The sequence below is a fragment of the Sander vitreus genome, chromosome 12 (assembly GCF_031162955.1).
Source record: "Sander vitreus isolate 19-12246 chromosome 12, sanVit1, whole genome shotgun sequence".
In the NCBI taxonomy this organism is placed as follows: domain Eukaryota; kingdom Metazoa; phylum Chordata; class Actinopteri; order Perciformes; family Percidae; genus Sander; species Sander vitreus.
In genome coordinates this window covers 3,199,649-3,218,543 of record NC_135866.1, presented here as the reverse complement: position 1 = coordinate 3,218,543, position 18,895 = coordinate 3,199,649, and the positions used below count along the sequence as shown (strand labels likewise).

The window sequence follows — 18,895 nt, the reverse complement described above, 5'->3', positions numbered from 1 at the left end:
TTGAATATCTAGTTAAGAGTGAATGTGTATATACAAGGGAGGCGTTCGAGGCATATCGCAGCTACAACTACTTTCATTCCTTTAAAGTTAAAAGCATCCTGACCTACAAAAATGGAAATACCTGTGTCGTTTACGGGGAAATCGAGGCAGGTCAGACACTTTCCAAATGCTACTCCGCTTGGATCGTTGCGACAAAGTCCGGCGACTGCATGGCAGGGCAAGTATGGCCATACATAACGTTAGTTAATGGTACATTTGACAATAGCATTTGGATCAGCTTTTTCCTTACTGCCACTTATCCGTTTGATAATGGAATGTCTATCTGGATTTACGCAGCTATGGAGAGGTGTATAGTCATGTGAGCACGATTTTGGTTACTGTGGAGCAGTGTGTCCAGGATGGACTCCAGAGTGGTCCATCTGTCACCTCAAAACCAAGTGTTTGGTCACAGGTGACTAAGAAGGTGAGCGTTTTAACGATATGACACACTATCTATTTTCAAATCTCAAAAGTGTGAAATGTGGTACAGTGAAGTGATATTTTGTTAGCAAAATGAATGTAGCTATGATAATAAAAGTCCAATGCTACAGATGTAATGATAATTCTCGCCACTGTCGTACTAAATGCTTGCTCTTTTGGGGAATTACTGGAATTGTTGGGTCTTTGTAAATTATAGAGTGGTCTAGACCTACTCTATCTGTAACGTGTCCTGAGATAACTCTTGTTATGATTTGATCCAAAAGGCCAAAAGGCCCCAAAGGCTACTATAGCAGCCCAGTCGCATGGCAGTTCGTGAAATGCTAATGTTCGAATTTCGTAACCACCACGAAATAAAGTAGAAAACCGTTTCCCTGTACACGAATCAATAGATCAAAATAACGTGACCATTTCACGAACTGCCGTGAGACCGGGTTGACTATAGTCAGGTACAGTTAGGGATGCACTGTCTCAGGCTACAAACAGCCAGTCTTGTTATTTGGACCCCACTATAACACCTGGAGCTTGATGTGCCTTATGACAATGACTTTGCCATCACATACAGTATATGCAAAAGCTACGTAGCTTCTACTTTAAACACATGCTGCCAAAAGTTGTGGATGAATTTGTAGAGGGAAGACTGCAGTTGAGCAACAACTACATGAAAATGGTCTCAAAAGCAGCTCATTAGTGCAGAATCAGAATCAGAAAATTATTTATTGCCAAGTCACACTAATAATTTATTTGCCTTGGTGGTTGGTCCATACATAAACATAGTTAACATTGATATGAAATAAACAGTAAGTACAGAAACAAATATGTACATTATAACGCCCATAGCAACAGCAAAATAACCTGGTTGGCAATGGCAGAGAAGATTTGGCAAATTTTTCATGAGCACAACCCACATACTCAGCGCTGCTGCTCATCCCACAAATGCATGTTCCTTACAAATGGGGCATCATTTGAAAGGGAACTAAACAGGCTTTCCAACGATATAAGATTTATTGCCAAAAAGCATTGTTACCACAGAGAAATAATCTACCAAACACAAATGTCCTTACTTTTTGTGCTAAATTTATATAAGTTGGCAACATTTGTTTCTAAAGCTTGGCAAAAAAGACAAGGTTTATATGTTTAGGGTATGTTGTTACTTTGTCCTAAGTAAAGGTGTCTTGTAAGCCTGTGTGGGCTGGGCATATTTTGTTGTATGCATGACACAATAATACAATTATTTATATATTCATTCATGTAGGTTAATCACTTTCTGTTAACTTAAATGGTAACTTTGGTTTTTGTCAACCTGGACCCTATTTTCTATGTTTTTGTTTCTAAGTGACTGATGGGAACAACAATCCTTGACATTGGTCCAGTATTAAGCAATAACGCTGCAGTCGGCATCGGCGAAACAAGCTACAATGTAAGTTAATAGGGCAATTGTGCAGCTTGTATTTACCTTCACAAAAGTGCTCGTTTTACCACTGACAGGCTCAGATTGTTTGTCTGTCTGTCTTTAAGTGTCTGACAACATTATGGAAAGGATTTTCTAAGGAGGTTGACCTATATGTTAAAGGGTAAGATCCTTTTTTACACACAAAAACATCCTCGAAATTGCGTTCACTAAACCCACCAGGCTCCATGTACGTAAACAGTCATTTTAGCACTGTAAAATACACTTCATTCAAAGTCGACAGAAACAAAATAAAACTATGAAAAGACGGTTTGGGTCGTGATTTTCCCAACAATCACAATTCTAGTTTTGATTGAAATAAACACATAGTTAACTGATTTACATGTGAAAATATGTTGGTTCTATACATGGAGTCTGGTGGGTTTAGCGCTAGCAACCTCAGAGCTGTTTCTGGTTAAAGAAAGAGGATTCTACTCTTTTAAAAAGGTCTATCTTTGTAGGGGTCCTTTCCATAATGTTGTCAGACACTCATACAAACAATCTGAGCATGTCAGTGGTTAAAAACAGCACTTTTAGTGAAAGAAATTGATGATGCACATTTGCCCTACAGGATTGCATTGCAGCCCACTTTGCTGCTGCTGGTTACAGCGTTCTCGCTTAGTACTGGACCAATTTCAAAGATTGTTGTTCCTATCAGTCAGTCACACACAAAAACATTTCCAGGAATTCCAGGTTGAAAAAATGTGTTTGGTTCATTCACTCACTATATGTGTTTAAAGAATATTACAGTTACATTTCATAACATCTGCAGATAGATCTGTCTCCATCACGTGCTACTGAAAGAAAACGACAATGCCGTGCACGTCGGGGACTGCCCATTTCTCCGACGCTCCATTGTTCCGACCTCCCAATAACCCGAAAAAAATTCCCTTTGGTACTACAGCCCACTAGTCTGACGTCCCTTTGTTTCGAAAAAATAAACCCTCTGCCCCGACATCCCATTGTTCCGACCATGCAGGATTTTTGCCTTGTTTAACATGTCGGGAATCCCGAAGTTTCCTGTTTGAAACAGCCAAGATGAGGCTTCTTCTCACTGATCAAGTTAGTTTCACATTGGTTATTGCAGGGATATGCCCCATTCCTATTCATTAGCTAGGGATGGCCAAATGAAGCATGGTGAAGCATTTTCTTTATTTTCTGAGCCCACTAGATGGCGCTCTTGGTTTAAAGAGAAAGGCCTAAGGCATTGCAATTCAGTGTATTCTCAACCCTTTGTTGAACCGAGTGCGCCATCTAGTGGGCTCAGAAAATAAAGAAAATGCTTCACCAAGCTTCATTTGGCCATCACTATCATTAGCAGGCTTATGGAAATATAAATACATATCCAACCCAAAACTAACTTTACCCTGTTGGACTTTGGACTTAGCCTACATTGTTATTTTATTGTTTCAAAGATAGGTTAAACATTTAAATGTATTAATAAGCAAAAATATAAGAAAAGTAATATCACTTATTTTTGATTCAGATTTTAGATTATGGGTGGTGAGCCACAAAAGCCTATATTGTCGGAACAATGGGTTGTCGGAGCAGAGGGTTTATATTATTTTTTATTTTTTCTAGTTGGACTAGTGGGCTGTAGGACCAAAGGGAATCCTGAGCAGAGGCAAAAATATCTAGCGAGCACCAGAGATGGAAACGGGATGTAGAGCAAGAGGGAAAAAAAAAAAAGATTAGTGATCCAAGTGAGCGAGGGAAGCAACAGATGCGTAAAAAGTGAAGGAAGCAGAACAAGGAATCACAAGGGTTTCTATCCACTTGTCAATCGAATTATCAGAAGTTCAGTAAAAAAACTCATGCGAATAAAGCTGGTGAAAGTGTGTTTCCATCCAACGGCTTTAAAGCAAATAAAAACCTGTGCGTAATGACGTCACATGCTGTTTTGTGGTCAAATTGGCATATCGAATTGATTTGAGACATTTTAAGGTGTTTCCATTCATTTTCGCACTGAATCGCACAACATTCAAGCAAACATTTGCGAACAAAGTTTTGCTAGACAAAATGGATCGCGCCATCTACCAACAAATGATCAATACTGCACAAGTTGTTATAGTGCTTATGGGCCAGCTGATAGCGCCATATCAAGCTATAATAAGAAAACAACGACGCTATCAACACATTGCTATGATGATGCAGATGCTGATGTACGTAAATCCTAAATGCCCGACGACAACGGAGGTGGCCTGTGGTGTGGGAACGACAGCGTTATATTTTGCTCGTAAATTAAATTCAAAAAGTCTCTTGTCTCCTTGTTCGTCCACTTTCATCTGTCTTTGTTGACACCCGCCATGTGTGCAAACAGAGCGGAAATACTGGACGGAAATGAACTAAAACTTCATTTTGTGGCGGGTTGCAACCATAAAATGACCTAAAACTTAATCGCAATTCATTATTTATTCGGCAAATAACGTTTCCATCAGCGTTTACTGCATAAGCCGTATATCGATCAAGATAAAATCCGATGAGACCGAACGTATTTACTTTGAGTCGATATTCATGAAATTCAATCAAATTTGACTGTTTCCATAAGGCATTTTTCATTCGATATCACTTAATTCAGATAAAAACGAGTGGATGGAAACATAGCTACAGTCTGGACACCTCTCCTCAAAGTCCAGATCCCGTCCAACAGTCACGGCAGCAGTCAAGATCTTCAAGGTCAGGGCAGTGTGCAGTTAGGATTGAAAATAAATGGACACATGTAGAGAATAAGAAGCAGTCCCATTATTGATGAGTAATAGAGCTCAACAGTGACCATCCACTTTTCTAATGGCTCTGGTTCCAGAAGTGTTTCCCCGTTCAGTTGTTTCATTGACGTTTCAAAAATTGCTGATATTAAGAGTTTTAAGCCTGGCACCAAGCCAACCAGCCACGAGATTTATAGTGAGCATAAAACATTTGATTCAGTGCAAAAAAAAACATTTTGAAAACTGCAAAAAAGGCAAAAGTACAAGACTGTGTAGAGAAACTATCATAGATTTCAATGGTAGAAGCTCTCTCTAGTTGTTTGCGGTTTTGCGGGTATGGTAAACGTTTCTATAGTAACAGCGAATTGGACCAATCAGAGACGTCACTGTTATGCTTAGGATCGTGGGTAGTGTAGTTTTTCTCCTTAAGATTAAACATGTTTTTCTTAAAACAAGGTTGATTTCATACAGACTTCTAGCTTCTACAGGAGCAGAAACTTTCGTTACACAACAACACAGCTTGTGGTCAGTCTACCTTGGATGATTCAAACATTATGGCTGATAATCAAAATCCTTATGGAGAAAATCAATGGGATTTTTACTTCTGGAACCACACTGTTGAGTTCTATTGTTTTACATAGGATGTACATGACTGACCCCCTAAGTTATGTGTTGATTTTTTTATTTTGTTTCAGGCAACATGTAGGAAAGCAAAGTTCCAGGAAGAACAGGGACAATATATGCAAAGAAATTGAAAACTAATCCCTAGAGAATTATTGTCCTCCGGTAACATTAGCATGGTTAGCAGGGTTAGCAGGACTTTTTACTTCTACTCCTTCCATTTTCACGCAATTATCTGTACTTTCTCTCCTTACATTGGGTCAGGGGGTGGGGGAAGACTCTGGACAGACCTGGTAAGCCCAAACGGGTAGTGCGGGTAAATTGGGAACGTCTGGAGGAGGCCCTGTCCGACAGACTTTCAACTCACACCTCCGGCGGAGCTTTTCGTGCATCCCTGTGGAGGCTGGGGGCATTGAACCCGAGTGGACAATGTTCAGAGTTTCCATTGCTGAAGCTGCGGTGAGGAGCTGTGGTCTTAGGGTCTTAGGTGCCTCAAGGGGCGGTAACCCACGAACACCATGGTGGACATCGGTGGTCAGGGAAGCCGTCCGACTGAAGAAGGAGTCTTTCCGGGATATGTTATCCCAGACGACTCCGGAGGCAGTTGCAAGGTACCGAAGGGCCCGAAGGGCTGCAGCCTCTGCCGTGAAAGAGGCAAAGCAGCGTGTGTGGGAGAAGTTCGGAGAAGACATGGAGAAGAACTTTCGGTCGGCACCAAGGTACTTCTGGAAAACTGTTCGCCACCTCAGGAGGGGGAAGCGAGGAACCATCCAAGCTGTGTACAGTAAGGATGGGACGCTGTTGACCTCAACTGAGGAGGTAATAGGGCGGTGGAAGGAGCACTTTGAGGAACTCCTAAATCCGACTAATACGCCCTCTATGGTAGAGGCAGAGCTGGAGGATGAGGGGGGATTGGCATCAATTTCCCTGGTGGAGGTTACTGAGGTAGTTAAACAACTCCACAGTGGCAAAGCCCCAGGAATTGATGAGATCCTTCCAGAAATGCTTAAAGCTCTGGGTGTGGAGGGGTTGTCTTGGTTGACACGCCTCTTCAACATTGCGTGGAAGTCTGGGACGGTGCCTAAGGAGTGGCAGACCAGGGTGGTGGTTCCCCTTTTTAAAAAGGGGGACCAGAGGGTGTGTGCCAATTACAGGGGTATCACACTTCTCAGCCTCCCCAGTAAAGTCTACTCCAAGGTGCTGGAAAGGACGGTTTGGTCGATAGTCGAATCTCAGGTTGAAGAGGAACAATGCGGATTCCGTCCTGGTCGTGGAACAACGGACCAGATCTTTACTCTTGCAAGGATCCTGGAGGGAGCCTGGGAGTATGCCCAACCAGTCTACATGTGTTTTGTGGATCTGGAGAAGGCGTATGACTGGGTGCCCCAGGAGATACTGTGGGAGTTGCTGCGGGAGTACGGGGTGAGGGGGTCCCTTCTCAGGGCCATCCAATCTCTGTACGACCAAAGCGAGAGCTGTGTCCGGGTTCTCGGCAGTAAGTCGGACTCGTTTCAGGTGAGAGTTGGCCTCCGCCAGGGCTGCGCTTTGTCACCAATCCTGTTTGTAGTATTTATGGACAGGATATCGAGGCGTAGTCGGGGTGGAGAGGGGTTGCAGTTCGGTGGGCTGGGGATCTCATCGCTGCTTTTTGCAGATGATGTGGTCCTGATGGCATCATCGGCCTGTGACCTTCAGCACTCACTGGATCGGTTCGCAGCCGAGTGTGAAGCGGCTGGGATGAGGATCAGCATCCATCCATCTTCATCCGCTTATCCGGGGTCGGGTCGCGGGGGTAGCAGCTCCAGCAGGGGACCCCAAACTTCCCTTTCCCGGGCCACATTAACCAGCTCCGACTGGGGGATCCCGAGGCGTTCCCAGGCCAGGTTAGAGATATAATCCCTCCACCTAGTCCTGGGTCTCCCCCGAGGCCTCCTCCCAGCTGGACGTGCCTGGAACACCTCCCTAGGGAGGCGCCCAGGGGGCATCCTTACCAGATGCCCGAACCACCTCAACTGGCTCCTTTCGACGCAAAGGAGCAGCGGCTCTACTCCGAGCTCCTCACGGATAACTGAGCTTCTCACCCTATCTCTAAGGGAGACGCCAGCTACCCTCCTGAGGAAACCCATTTCGGCCGCTTGTACCCTGGATCTTGTTCTTTCGGTCATGACCCAGCCTTCATGACCATAGGTGAGGGTAGGAACAAAAACTGACCGGTAGATTGAGAGCTTTGCCTTCTGGCTCAGCTCTCTTTTCGTCTAACGGTGCGATAAATTGAATGTAATACCGCACCTGCTGTGCCGATTCTCCGACCAATCTCCCGCTCCATTGTCCCCTCACTCGCGAACAAGACTCCCAAGGTACTTGAACTCCTTCACTTGGGGTAAGGACTCATTCCCTACCTGGAGAAGGCACTCCATCGGTTTCCTGCTGAGAACCATGGCCTCCGATTTAGAGGTGCTGATCCTCATCCCAGCCGCTTCACACTCGGCTGCGAACCGATCCAGTGAGTGCTGAAGGTCACAGGCCGATGATGCCATCAGGACCACATCATCTGCAAAAGCAGCGATGAGATCCCCAGCCCACTGAACTGCAACCCCTCTCTACCCCGACTACGCCTCAATATCCTGTCCATAAATACTACAAACAGGATTGGTGACAAAGCGCAGCCCTGGCGGAGGCCAACTCTCACCTGAAACGAGTCCGACTTACTGCCGAGAACCCGGACACAGCTCTCGCTTTGGTCGTACAGAGATTGGATGGCCCTGAGAAGGGACCCCCTCACCCCGTACTCCCGCAGCACCTCCCACAGTATCTCCCGGGGCACCCGGTCATACGCCTTCTCCAGATCCACAAAACACATGTAGACTGGTTGGGCATACTCCCAGGCTCCCTCCAGGATCCTTGCGAGAGTAAAGATCTGGTCCGTTGTTCCACGACCAGGACGGAATCCGCATTGTTCCTCTTCAACCTGAGATTCGACTATCGACCGAACCCTCCTTTGAATGTAAATACTTTTGACACCTCTGTCGGGTACTCTAGCTATATAATTCAAATTGACATGAATGTTGAAATTACATAAAATGCCCGTCCCTTGTAGCTGTGATAAATTAGCCTGAAGCTAAGGCTTAGCCTACCTGTTCAGGAGGAAATTAGCCAACTCGGCGTCCTTTTGGGCTCTAAACTGTCTCCATCTTTCAAATACATCTCCAATATTTACCCGGGGTTTGTTACGTCTCTGGTCACGCAACTGTTAGAAACATGCCGTTATTTTTTAGGTCAGGTAGAATCTATCTCCGTTGATCCGGTTCGTTTGTTTGCTGCTTTCATGGCTGTACTAACGTTATAGCTGTGGCGCGCCAGGTTAATGTTTTTACAGGTATCTGGCAACCCAGTCTGGCTGTCAAACTGGGAAGTTGATACTAACACACAGGCCAAAACATAAATTACGTCACGGAATGGAAATTTTAAAAGGAGAACATACTGGCATTTAGCCTGGCTCCGCCCTCCTACGTACTTCTGCTCAATTTTCATTTTCCTACTACTCCGTCTGGGTTTGCGGTATATTCTTGGGTTTTCTCCGGTCAAATATTTGGCAGTCCAATCAGTGAACAGAGGGAGTGGCTGAGAACGGTGACGTTGAGGACGTGCACTAGAAAGATGCGAGCGAAGCCATTCGGTCCGTTGTGGCAGCAACGCTGCAGAATATCCAGAAGTTAAAGCCTGAGCAAGAACAATCTTTGCTGAGTTGTGTTGCTGGCCATGATGTTATTGCCCTCCTCCCCTCGGGATTCGGGAAAAGTTTGATTTTCCAGCTCACTCCGTTAGTGGTGAAGGAGTTGGCTAAGGCTAACGCTAGCGATGCTAATGCTAAATATAAGCCAATAGTTGTTGTCGGTCTCCCCTCTTGTTGCACATGAGCATGACATACGTCACGACCAAACGTTAGCGATTGGTTATGGCAGATCCAGAGTGGCTCTAGGCAGATCCAATAGTTTTAAACTTCAACAGAGTACCTGCCTTCAAGGAAGTTAAAGGAGAACTCCGGGCAATTTTTACGTGAATCTTGATCGCTATACGTATGTGAGTACTGTCGATAGCAAAAAAAATGAGCCAAATCAGTGGTAGCAACATGGAGCTGCTGCAGCTAATGCCTAATGCCAGTTACAGAAGACTAGCTGTAGTCTTGCGCTGAAGTCCCGTGGGAATTCAGTTGTAGCAGGAAAAGGTCAACAGTAGTGTGCAGATCGGAGCATAGTGTATGAAGAGTGAAGAGCGCAGGTATTCACAAGGGAAGAAGCTTGGAGTAACATAGCTAACTATGGAGCTAGAGCTAGCCTTCTGTAACGCTGTTACTTTACAAGGAACAGACATAATTTGGCCCGTTTCCATGTAGTTACATAGTTACATATTACCTATTTTTGAGGGGGGAATAAACTTAAAAAATTTGCCTCAAAAGCATGAACTGTCCTCTGGAGGACATCCACCAGACCAGCAGGCACCCGTGGATTGTTGTCAGCCACGGCAGGCAGGGAAGGCGGGGAGGAAGTAGAAGAATGCCGGTCGGGCCTGCTAGCCCGGCTAACGCAACTAATACACAGTTTGCCACTGCAGAGACTCCTATGTAAAAATTGCCCGGAGTTCTCCTTTAACACTTGTCAATGGAGAGAGGCCAGACTCTCTGTACAAATGAAATGTACGAGAGTCTGTTAGGACCAGGCTAACTTACAGTGGCCCTGAAGTGCAAATCACAACAGCAAATAGAAAAACGCAACAGCAAATATGAAAACACGACAGCAAATAGGAAAACACTTCAACAAATCATAAAACACAACAGCAAATAGGAAAACAGAACGGCAAATATGAAAACACAACAGCAAATAGGAAAACACTTCAACAAATCATAAAACACAATGGCAAATATGAAAACATGACAGCAAACATGAAAACACAACAGCAAATAGGAAAACACGACAGCAAATATGAAAACATGACAGCAAATAAGAAAACACGACAGCAAATATGAAAACACGACAGCAAACATGAAAACACGACAGCAAATATGAAAACACGACAGCAAATATGAAAACACGGCAGCAAACAGGAAAACACGACAGCAAATATGAAAACACGACAGCAAATATGAAAACACGGCAGCAAACAGGAAAACACGACAGCAAATATGAAAACACGACAGCAAATAGGAAAACAAAACGGCATTAACTTCTACCGGAAAAGGTAGGGCCTATCTAGCAGAGGATGGAGCCTCCTGATTGGACAGACGGACTGTCTCTCTGTTAAAAGTAGGCGCTTTTCCGTGTTTTTCACCTCTCCTTCCTGTTAAAAGACAGACAGTCCGTCTGTCCAATCAGGAGGGTCCGTCCTCTGCTAGATAGGCCCTACCTTTTCCGGTAGAAGTTAATGCTGTCGTGTTTTCATATTTGCTGTCGTGTTTTCATATTTGCTGTTGTTTTTTCCTATTTGCCGTTGTGTTTTATGATTTGTTGAAGTGTTTTCCTATTTGCCGTTGTGTTTTCCTATTTGCCGTTGTGTTTTCCTATTTGCCGTTGTGTTTTATGATTTGCTGTTGCGTTTTTCTATTTGCTGTTGTGATTTGCACTTCAGGGCCACCGTACTAACTGGCATTAGCATTGTTAACAGAAAAGATAGTATTTCAACTTAGCATGTTTCCTTAATATCTGATGACGCATTAGGGTCATTTTTTTAAACAATATCTTTATTAGATTTTCATTTTATAAAAAAAACATACAAGAACAAATAACAGCAGAGAAGTGTGTAAAATGGTACAGAAGTGTACAAACATACTCCGTCAACATATTTTTCACACTATACACATTGCTCCATATAACCATACCAATAAGATGAAACTAAAAAAGAAAAAATAACAACAACATGGCGGTCAGGGGGCCTCCCCAATGAAGGCACATAATCATGGGTCCACAGAAGATACATTAGCATATAGTCCAGAGAACAGGAAAAGAGGAAAAAACTGGGTCGTGCAGAGGGTGCACCTATAGTGTTCCAGGCCCGTCTATCAGGCGCGACAAATCATTGTCCGTCATATAATTGATGAAACGACCCCATACATTTTGAAATACCTCCTGTCTGCCCTTAAGAGTGTAAGAATTTTTTTCCAGAGGTAAACAAGAAGTTAGTTCCCTAAACCACACAGCGATAGCAGGTTTACCAAAGTTTTTCCATGATAAGGCTATTGTCCTTTTTGCTAGTAGAGAACACCTTTATAAAAAAAATGTCATGAAGCTTTATTCTATGTATTAGGGTCATTTTTAGATTTATTACAGTAAATATATTACATATTGGACCTTAAAACTCCAATATGTAATATATTTACTGTAATAAAAAACTTAAAAATAGAACAAATTATCCATTTACACATTCCTCTAGGACAAATGTGGGCCTCACTAACTCACAAGCTGCGTTTGTTCTGAACATTTTGATATATGATACATGGGCTCAGGATACTTGAAGTACCTTCAAAAGTAAAATTTAACAAAGTATGCAAACATCGCCAAAACACCCTTCATATTTAAGTTATCATTTGAATGAAGTCCCCTATAGGCTTCCATATGATGAAGGCATAAGTTGAAATGTTAGCTTTCATTTAGCAGGTTAGTGTTTAAAGTTGAATAAATGTGAAAGTCTTTGCTGTCCTTACCCTTAAACAAATGTAATTTAATTTTCTATTGTAATTATTTATTTTTAAAAAAATAGTCAATTATTCAATTGACTATTACGTTTGAATCTTTTTTTAGGATTATACAGTATACCTGATGTTATTTGCAGATGTATTCTCTGCATTCACTGAATTGTTTGTATTCAATATCAGATTGCTGTTTAGACATTTGACAGTTTTCTATTCCTGTTATATTTGAACCTATTACAGTTTCTGGACCTCTAGTTATTTTAATATAACATCAGTTTTTCAATCAGTAATTGTTTAGGAAAAGTCAGTTACACATTTTAAGGAGCCATTCTCATTGCTAATATTAGTTTTAGAAATAAATTATTATACATACTGTATGTGTAGATGTTGAAGCAAAGCAATGTGATATTAAGACATTTTGATCACGTGTCATTCATAAAGATTCTCCTGGATCGCCACCCCACACTAGCTCTGTGTCCCATCTTGGCTTGGAATAAAAATGTCCTGGATACGCCACTGATTAGCAGTGTATTTCAATTCATCTTTAATGAAAGAGAACGAGCATGGATGGTAAGGTAAGACTCTGTGTTCCTCTCTCTAGCTCTCTTGCTTCTGTCCATTGTGTTTAAATGACATTAGACTTACCAGTACAACAGGCAGTCCAGCCAGCACAGAGTAAAGGATCACTGGCTGTACCCGGCTGTCCTGTTCAGGTCCAGGATCTGGTTTAGTTAAAGCTGGGTCTCCACAGATGAAGCCCTGCTGTGCCGGACTGAAAGTGTCAGTAAACTCACAGTAGTAAAGCAGCATCACTGTAGCTGACAAAATCACCACCTGGAAGTACAGCATGGTGAGTTCAGGCTCCAACAGTCAGATTCAACAAGCTCCTGGGCACTGTTACCTCTGGGATTACTGCTAGTTTCAAATCCAATTTTGCCAATTTCTGGTTTGTGTCACCATGGTGAATAATCCAGTTTTACTCATTCCTTGTTACTGTCCCCCACCATAATACATTATAATCCAGTGTTGTAACAACTGTGATGTGTAATCCATCTGAACAATTCAACAAAGAATACTCCACTGCATACTGAAGATGATGATGATAGCCCCTCAGAGACTGAGAAAGTTACTCTTCTTTACGCTTTTTGCGAGTGAGTGGGGAAACCTTGTCCTTCTGCTGCTGTGAATTCCCTGAATGATCTGACTGCAGTGAACCAGTGAATCCATTCTATTTCACTGAACAATCTCTAAAGAGCAGCTTGCAGTCTACTGAACACACTCACATCAGTACTTAGCAGAAGCCGTGAATTAGAGAAAGTGGAGGGTAGACAGAATGAGTTTGTAGACTGACTTTACAGGTTGAAAAAATGGTCCATTTTGACCTAGTGTACATTATTATAGCTGCATCAATGGATATTTTATTGGCCACTTGGGGGTACATGTCAGCAAATAGTTAAAAAAGATATAAAGCAACATTATCATTCATTTGGAGTCATGCCTGTGTCCACCAGGGCTGTTAAAACGAAGTCTAGGAGTCAAATATAAGTCATAATACTAATTGAATACTAAAAGTACTATTTTAATGTTTATATTTTATAGATGTGTTGGCTAATGTTAGCTATAACTTGTTACAGATTCATTACAGGATTCCCTGTTTGTCGCTGTGTGCTGTTGGTTAAAAATTAATGTAAACAAAGCGTCCCAGAAGTGCAATGCATCACAGATTGTACTGACCAATTTTAAAGTCGATCAGGTTACATCTGTAGGAGCAGTATTTTAAAGTAGCCTGCATATGGTCAAAATCATCCATAATTTGCACATTCATTTTAATATAGCTGATGTCCTGTTGGGTTTAGCGTATGGTTTCAAGAGGCTTTTTTGTAAGTCTGGACATGATGAATATAATGAATACATATGTATTGAATAAGAGGTAGCATTTGACATATAGACTCTGACAGTGACAACAGCCATATGATGTAAATTAAGAAATTAGGTACAGAGAATATATGATTATTTTCACATGTAATGTAATGTGAGTGTGTGTAATGTTACAGTATAAAAAGGTGTTTATGTCTGACGCACCTGCCACTACTGAGTGATTTTGTGAATCCATGGACCCAGCTGTCATATTAAAAAAAACTAGTTCTGAACAAGTTTTGATACAGGGTGTATAGCATTTTGGAAAATGCCAAAATTAATATGCCTACCAAATTTCATACATCTAGGTGAGACGAACTACAGGGGCTACTTCTTTGATATTTTGTAGGGGGACGATATTGAGCCAATTCCCACACCTAAGCCTAAGACTGCCATCCTGCATAAATGATTTGGGGCAGAACAAACAATGTACATTGGAGTTACAACAACTTTCATGATGAACATCATTCAAAAAAAAAAATCACAATGTTCAAATTGAAACATCATCAAGGTCTTAAGGCTTTTCTAGATAGATAGATAGATACTTTATTGATCCCCAAGGGGAAATTCAAATTCATTTCTGAACACCTTTGAGGTGGATCTGATAAACCCATTAGATAGAGGACATCAAAGTGTAACTACTGTAACTTCCTGTTGCCAGTAGGGGGCACTATGATTATAACTCAATATTGATATGTACATGTCTTCAGGCCAGGGCCTTTATAAAAGCCTGAGCAGTTTGGGGCAGATTGGATAATGTACAGGCTAGTTACAAATCAGTTCCTGTTTGGCGAGGGAACATCAACATTTGCTGCCTTGCCACACCTACACCATATGATAAAAAATAAAAAGCTTCACAATTTAGCTTTGCGAAGGTCTTTAGATTGTATTTACCCAATTTTGAATTCAGTTGGGTTAAATTAGTGATGGTCAAATTAAGCTTCGTGAACCATTTTGTTTATTTTCTGAGCTCACTAGATGGGGCTCTTTGTTCAAAGAAAAAGGTTAAAGAAATGGCAATTCAGTGTGTTTTCAACCCTTTGTTGAAGAGAGAGCCCCATCTAGTGGGCTCAGAAAAAAGAGAAAATGGTTCACGAAGCTTCATTTCAGGCCATCACTAGGTTAAATCTGTAGGAGTAGTTTGACCCCTGAAAATGGCCAAAACCGTCCAAAAAATTTAATTTTCAATTTAAAATGGCTGACTTCCTGTTGGGTTTAGGGCATGGCTCCAAGAGGCTTTTTTGTATGTCTGGATACCAACGTTCATGCCTCTATGTGAAAGTTAAAGGATGGGGCTCTAACTGTTAGGGGGCGCTATCGAGCCAATTTGTCATACCCAAGGCCATATCAGATCACAATTTTCCCCCGTTCTGACATGTACTAATTTTAGTGCGTTTTTGAGCAGCCCAAGCACCTCATATTGCTGTTCAAACACATAATAATAATAACTAGAACTGCAAGCAGTTATGACGGGGCCCAAGCCATGCCAGTCGCCCCCGATGCCCCGGGGAGCGCGCGTAAGTGGAACCCAAAACCTGGCGGTGGGGAGGCAAACGTCAGTAAATATCGAGAGGTGTGAGCCGCTACGTCTGCGGTACATTGCCGTTGCAAATGTAGCGGTTAACAGTTCATCTCCATGCATATACAGACTACCTTTAACAATTCTCTACAATAAACAAACTTCTTAACCTCCCTGACCACAGGGGACAGCAGAGAGAAATGAGAGAGTGACTGAGAGGGTGGAGGGGGGGAGGCAGGTGTGGTGGTTGAAGGAGCAGGGGAGGTGGTCAGGTTGTAAATGGTGTCATAGGCGTTGATTTATGTTTTCCTCCGTGGGTGCCCACAGGCGCACGCCCTTTAAAAAAATAAAAAAAGTAGTCGAAAATTGTTTGCATTTCAGAACCTTAGGAAATGAACAGCGGCCGACACGAACACACACGACTATTAACTCGATAATAAAGCCGTAAAGTAGGCTTTCAACTCAGGATAGCGCCACTTCTCACAGATACAGATATGATTGGAGATGAAAAGTACAACTGACACGTAACCGCGATCAGCTTCGTGGGAAGTTAAGAATCAATGCCACCGACATAACCAATCACACTATGACAGACTCTCCACTTAGCACCAACTGCAATGTTTAATTGTAAATGAATGTAGCCTACTGGCAGTCTGGCACACGTGGGTGCTCAGTATTTTCCATGGGTGCTCGAGCTCCGGAGCACCCACGGTACCAGCGCCTATGAATGGTGTTGATTTTGAATTGGAAAAAGTGAAAGAAAAGAGTTGCATTTGTCCACTCTGAAGGTTGTAGAAACTTTGTCAGGTGGGTTACGAAGTTTGTTTATTGTAGAAAACCAGGGGAGAACGCGAATGCAAAAACCAAAACGTAACAGTAGGAGGCAAACATCAGTAAATATTGAGAAGTGTGAGCTGCAAGGTCCGTGGTACATTCCCATTGCAAATATCCCATTAACATTATTATGTACCTTTAGTTTGTAACATTTGCAGACCTGCCCACCTGTACGTATTTTTCGTATTAGATACGCATTTTGACATCAAAATACGGTGATACGATTTGTCACTTTAAACTATGCGTAATCAGGTGACTGCTTTGAGTTCACTCGTTGACGGTTGACGTGCAGTAGGTGTCTCAGTTTTGGATTTCGTTATAAAGGTCTTGTATTTTTTTTAGCCTTTCCTAAGATTAAGTTCATACTGTAACAAAATTAACTCTTACTAATGTAGGCTAATTAAAAACTGACCGGAGCCCGTTCCTGGACGCACCGGAGGACCAAGACACAAAGTAAACACGCCTCTCTGACCGGTACCGGGGGGTTAGGGGTTAAACTGAACAGAGGATGTTCGGAATGTGTCGGTGTGTGTCGAGCCTGGCTGGCCGCAGACAAAGCTGAAGCTAACAGGCTAATGGCTTATTATCTGCAAAGATTGGATCTGTGAGCGCATTAATCTGCTCGGTGTGCGTCTCATAACAAACGAGCAGCCGCTGGACTCTAACATCTGTTGATCCGTGCAGGACTTCACTGTGAGCGGACTGTTTAGAGACCATGTGACCGGCAGGTTATGTTAAAGGTTATCTGTTACTGTAGCAGAGCTGCAAAACGCTGAAACACTGCTGCAGGTATTCATGCACGACTGTTGTTGGTGAATTACAGAGGTGGAAAACTTACTCAGATCATGTATTGCAGTAAAAGTAGAAAAAACATGCATTCACCACCTTCATTAAGTAATAGTACAAAAGTATTATCAAAATATAGTAAGTCATTTTTTATTGTAGTACTAATACTACACTGCAATAATATTCTGTTACTGTACAAGTCTCTTATTGAAATTGTTTCTTCATTTAAAGTATGTAAGTATTATTTGAAAAATTAGTATAAGTATTTTAATTAAAAGTACTCAATGTAAATATTGTAACTAAAGCTGTTATAGTCCATATCTGGTGATATGTTTGTAATAGTGCAACTAATTATTTGTACTGAATGATTTAAAGCCAAAAAATAATTGTTTCTTCCTGTATTTTATATACATATGTTTTGTTAGGTAGAGGCTTTATTATAGGATTTAATTTATTTGTTTGTTTTAAATAAAATATCTTTATAATCTAATGTATGTTTTTAATTTTTGTTATGTTTATGTTATTACAAGCTTGTTAAATGCTTTAAATACATTCTCTATCTATCTATCTGGACTGCACACAGAGAGAGAGAGAGAGAAGAGAGAGAGACAGAGAGAGAGAGAGAGAGACAGAGAGAGAGAGAGAGAGAGACAGAGAGAGAGAGAGAGACGAGAGAGAGAGAGAGAGAGAGAGAGAGAGAGAGAGAGAGAGAGAGAGGGATCGTTTTGTGGCCGGCGCAGAGAAATAGGCTAAGCGTCCGGTATGAATGGCCAGGCAATCAGGCACGTTATAGGCTTCATAGGTTATTGTTCTTTTCATATTTGTCAGTTAACTGTTCAAAATATATTCGGGCTACACGTAAAACATTGGTGGATGAAGCCTCGGAGAGGATTGTTAGTTTACAGCAGTTACGTTGCAAGAATTTGTGTATATTTCATGATTTGTGTTAAACTAAGATAAATAGTTGTGATATAAACCGACAGTTTGTTTTGTTTTTTGTTAAAAATCTTTATTTAGAGTAGAGTTGTGTTTTGGTAAACAGCGCGGTGGACGAGAGTGAACTGACCAGAGGGATTAGGTAGAATTATATCGTTTAATATGCCCCTTAGATTTGAGTGGTTATTGATTATCTACATATTTATTTAGAAGTTTTATAGTAGCATACTTACAGTAATTCGAGCATATATTGGTATCTTTCCCAGTCAGGTATTTACCTCCGAAGCATGTTGCACCACATCTTTGCTGTGTGTATGTGTGTGTGTGTGTGTTGGTGTATTTTAAAATGCTGTTTTCTGGTAAAAAGTCATGTTGTGAGATTTGGCACATATTGTTAGATGTTTGCAATAGTTAGATCAGTGCGTGTAATTGACTTAAAGTATTTGTGCTTTTGATAATTTGTAGCAGTTATCTCATGATTGTTACGTCATTTGACGTTATGTGGTGGCCATTCCTTTCTTCACCGTTGTAAAGACAGCTACATCACACCATTAACACGGTACCATTTTTTGTCTTTATTCCTGTGTTTGTGCTTACAAAGTGTTTTACTTTGTAATAAATTATATTTAAGCAGTGTTTTTCCTTCTTAGAGATTTTTTTTCTATTTGTATAGGCAGTGTCAAGTAAATATCGCTATGTTTTGAGTTTGTTGAATGCGCGCCATGTTTGAAGCTTTACCTGTTGTGGGCTACACGTGGTCTCCATGGTTGATTTAAGTTTTCATTGGAGTAAATTAAGCTGTATTAAACAGGTAATATAATGCACAAAGTAAGAGTGCAATGAGGACAATTTAAGAAGGGAACGCTATAAAATGATGCGGCCAGATAAAGTTAACTGATTATAAGTATAATTAGTTAATAACATTGTACCAAGTATATATAATGTTGTTTGCAAATAGGTGTTTATGT

The 18,895-nt window shown here is 41.6% G+C and overlaps 1 protein-coding gene across 1 annotated transcript in view; it reads right to left on the bottom strand.

The window, feature by feature from the left end:
- The window catches only part of LOC144526640 (phospholipid phosphatase-related protein type 5-like), a 29,372-nt gene extending 16,588 nt beyond the window's left edge, over positions 1 to 12,784 (bottom strand). The window contains exon 1 of the mRNA XM_078264240.1: positions 12,581 to 12,784. Coding sequence (XP_078120366.1) covers positions 12,581 to 12,784 — 204 coding nt within the window. The remainder of the gene's footprint in view (positions 1 to 12,580) is intronic.
- Between the last annotated feature and the right edge of the window lie 6,111 nt (positions 12,785 to 18,895).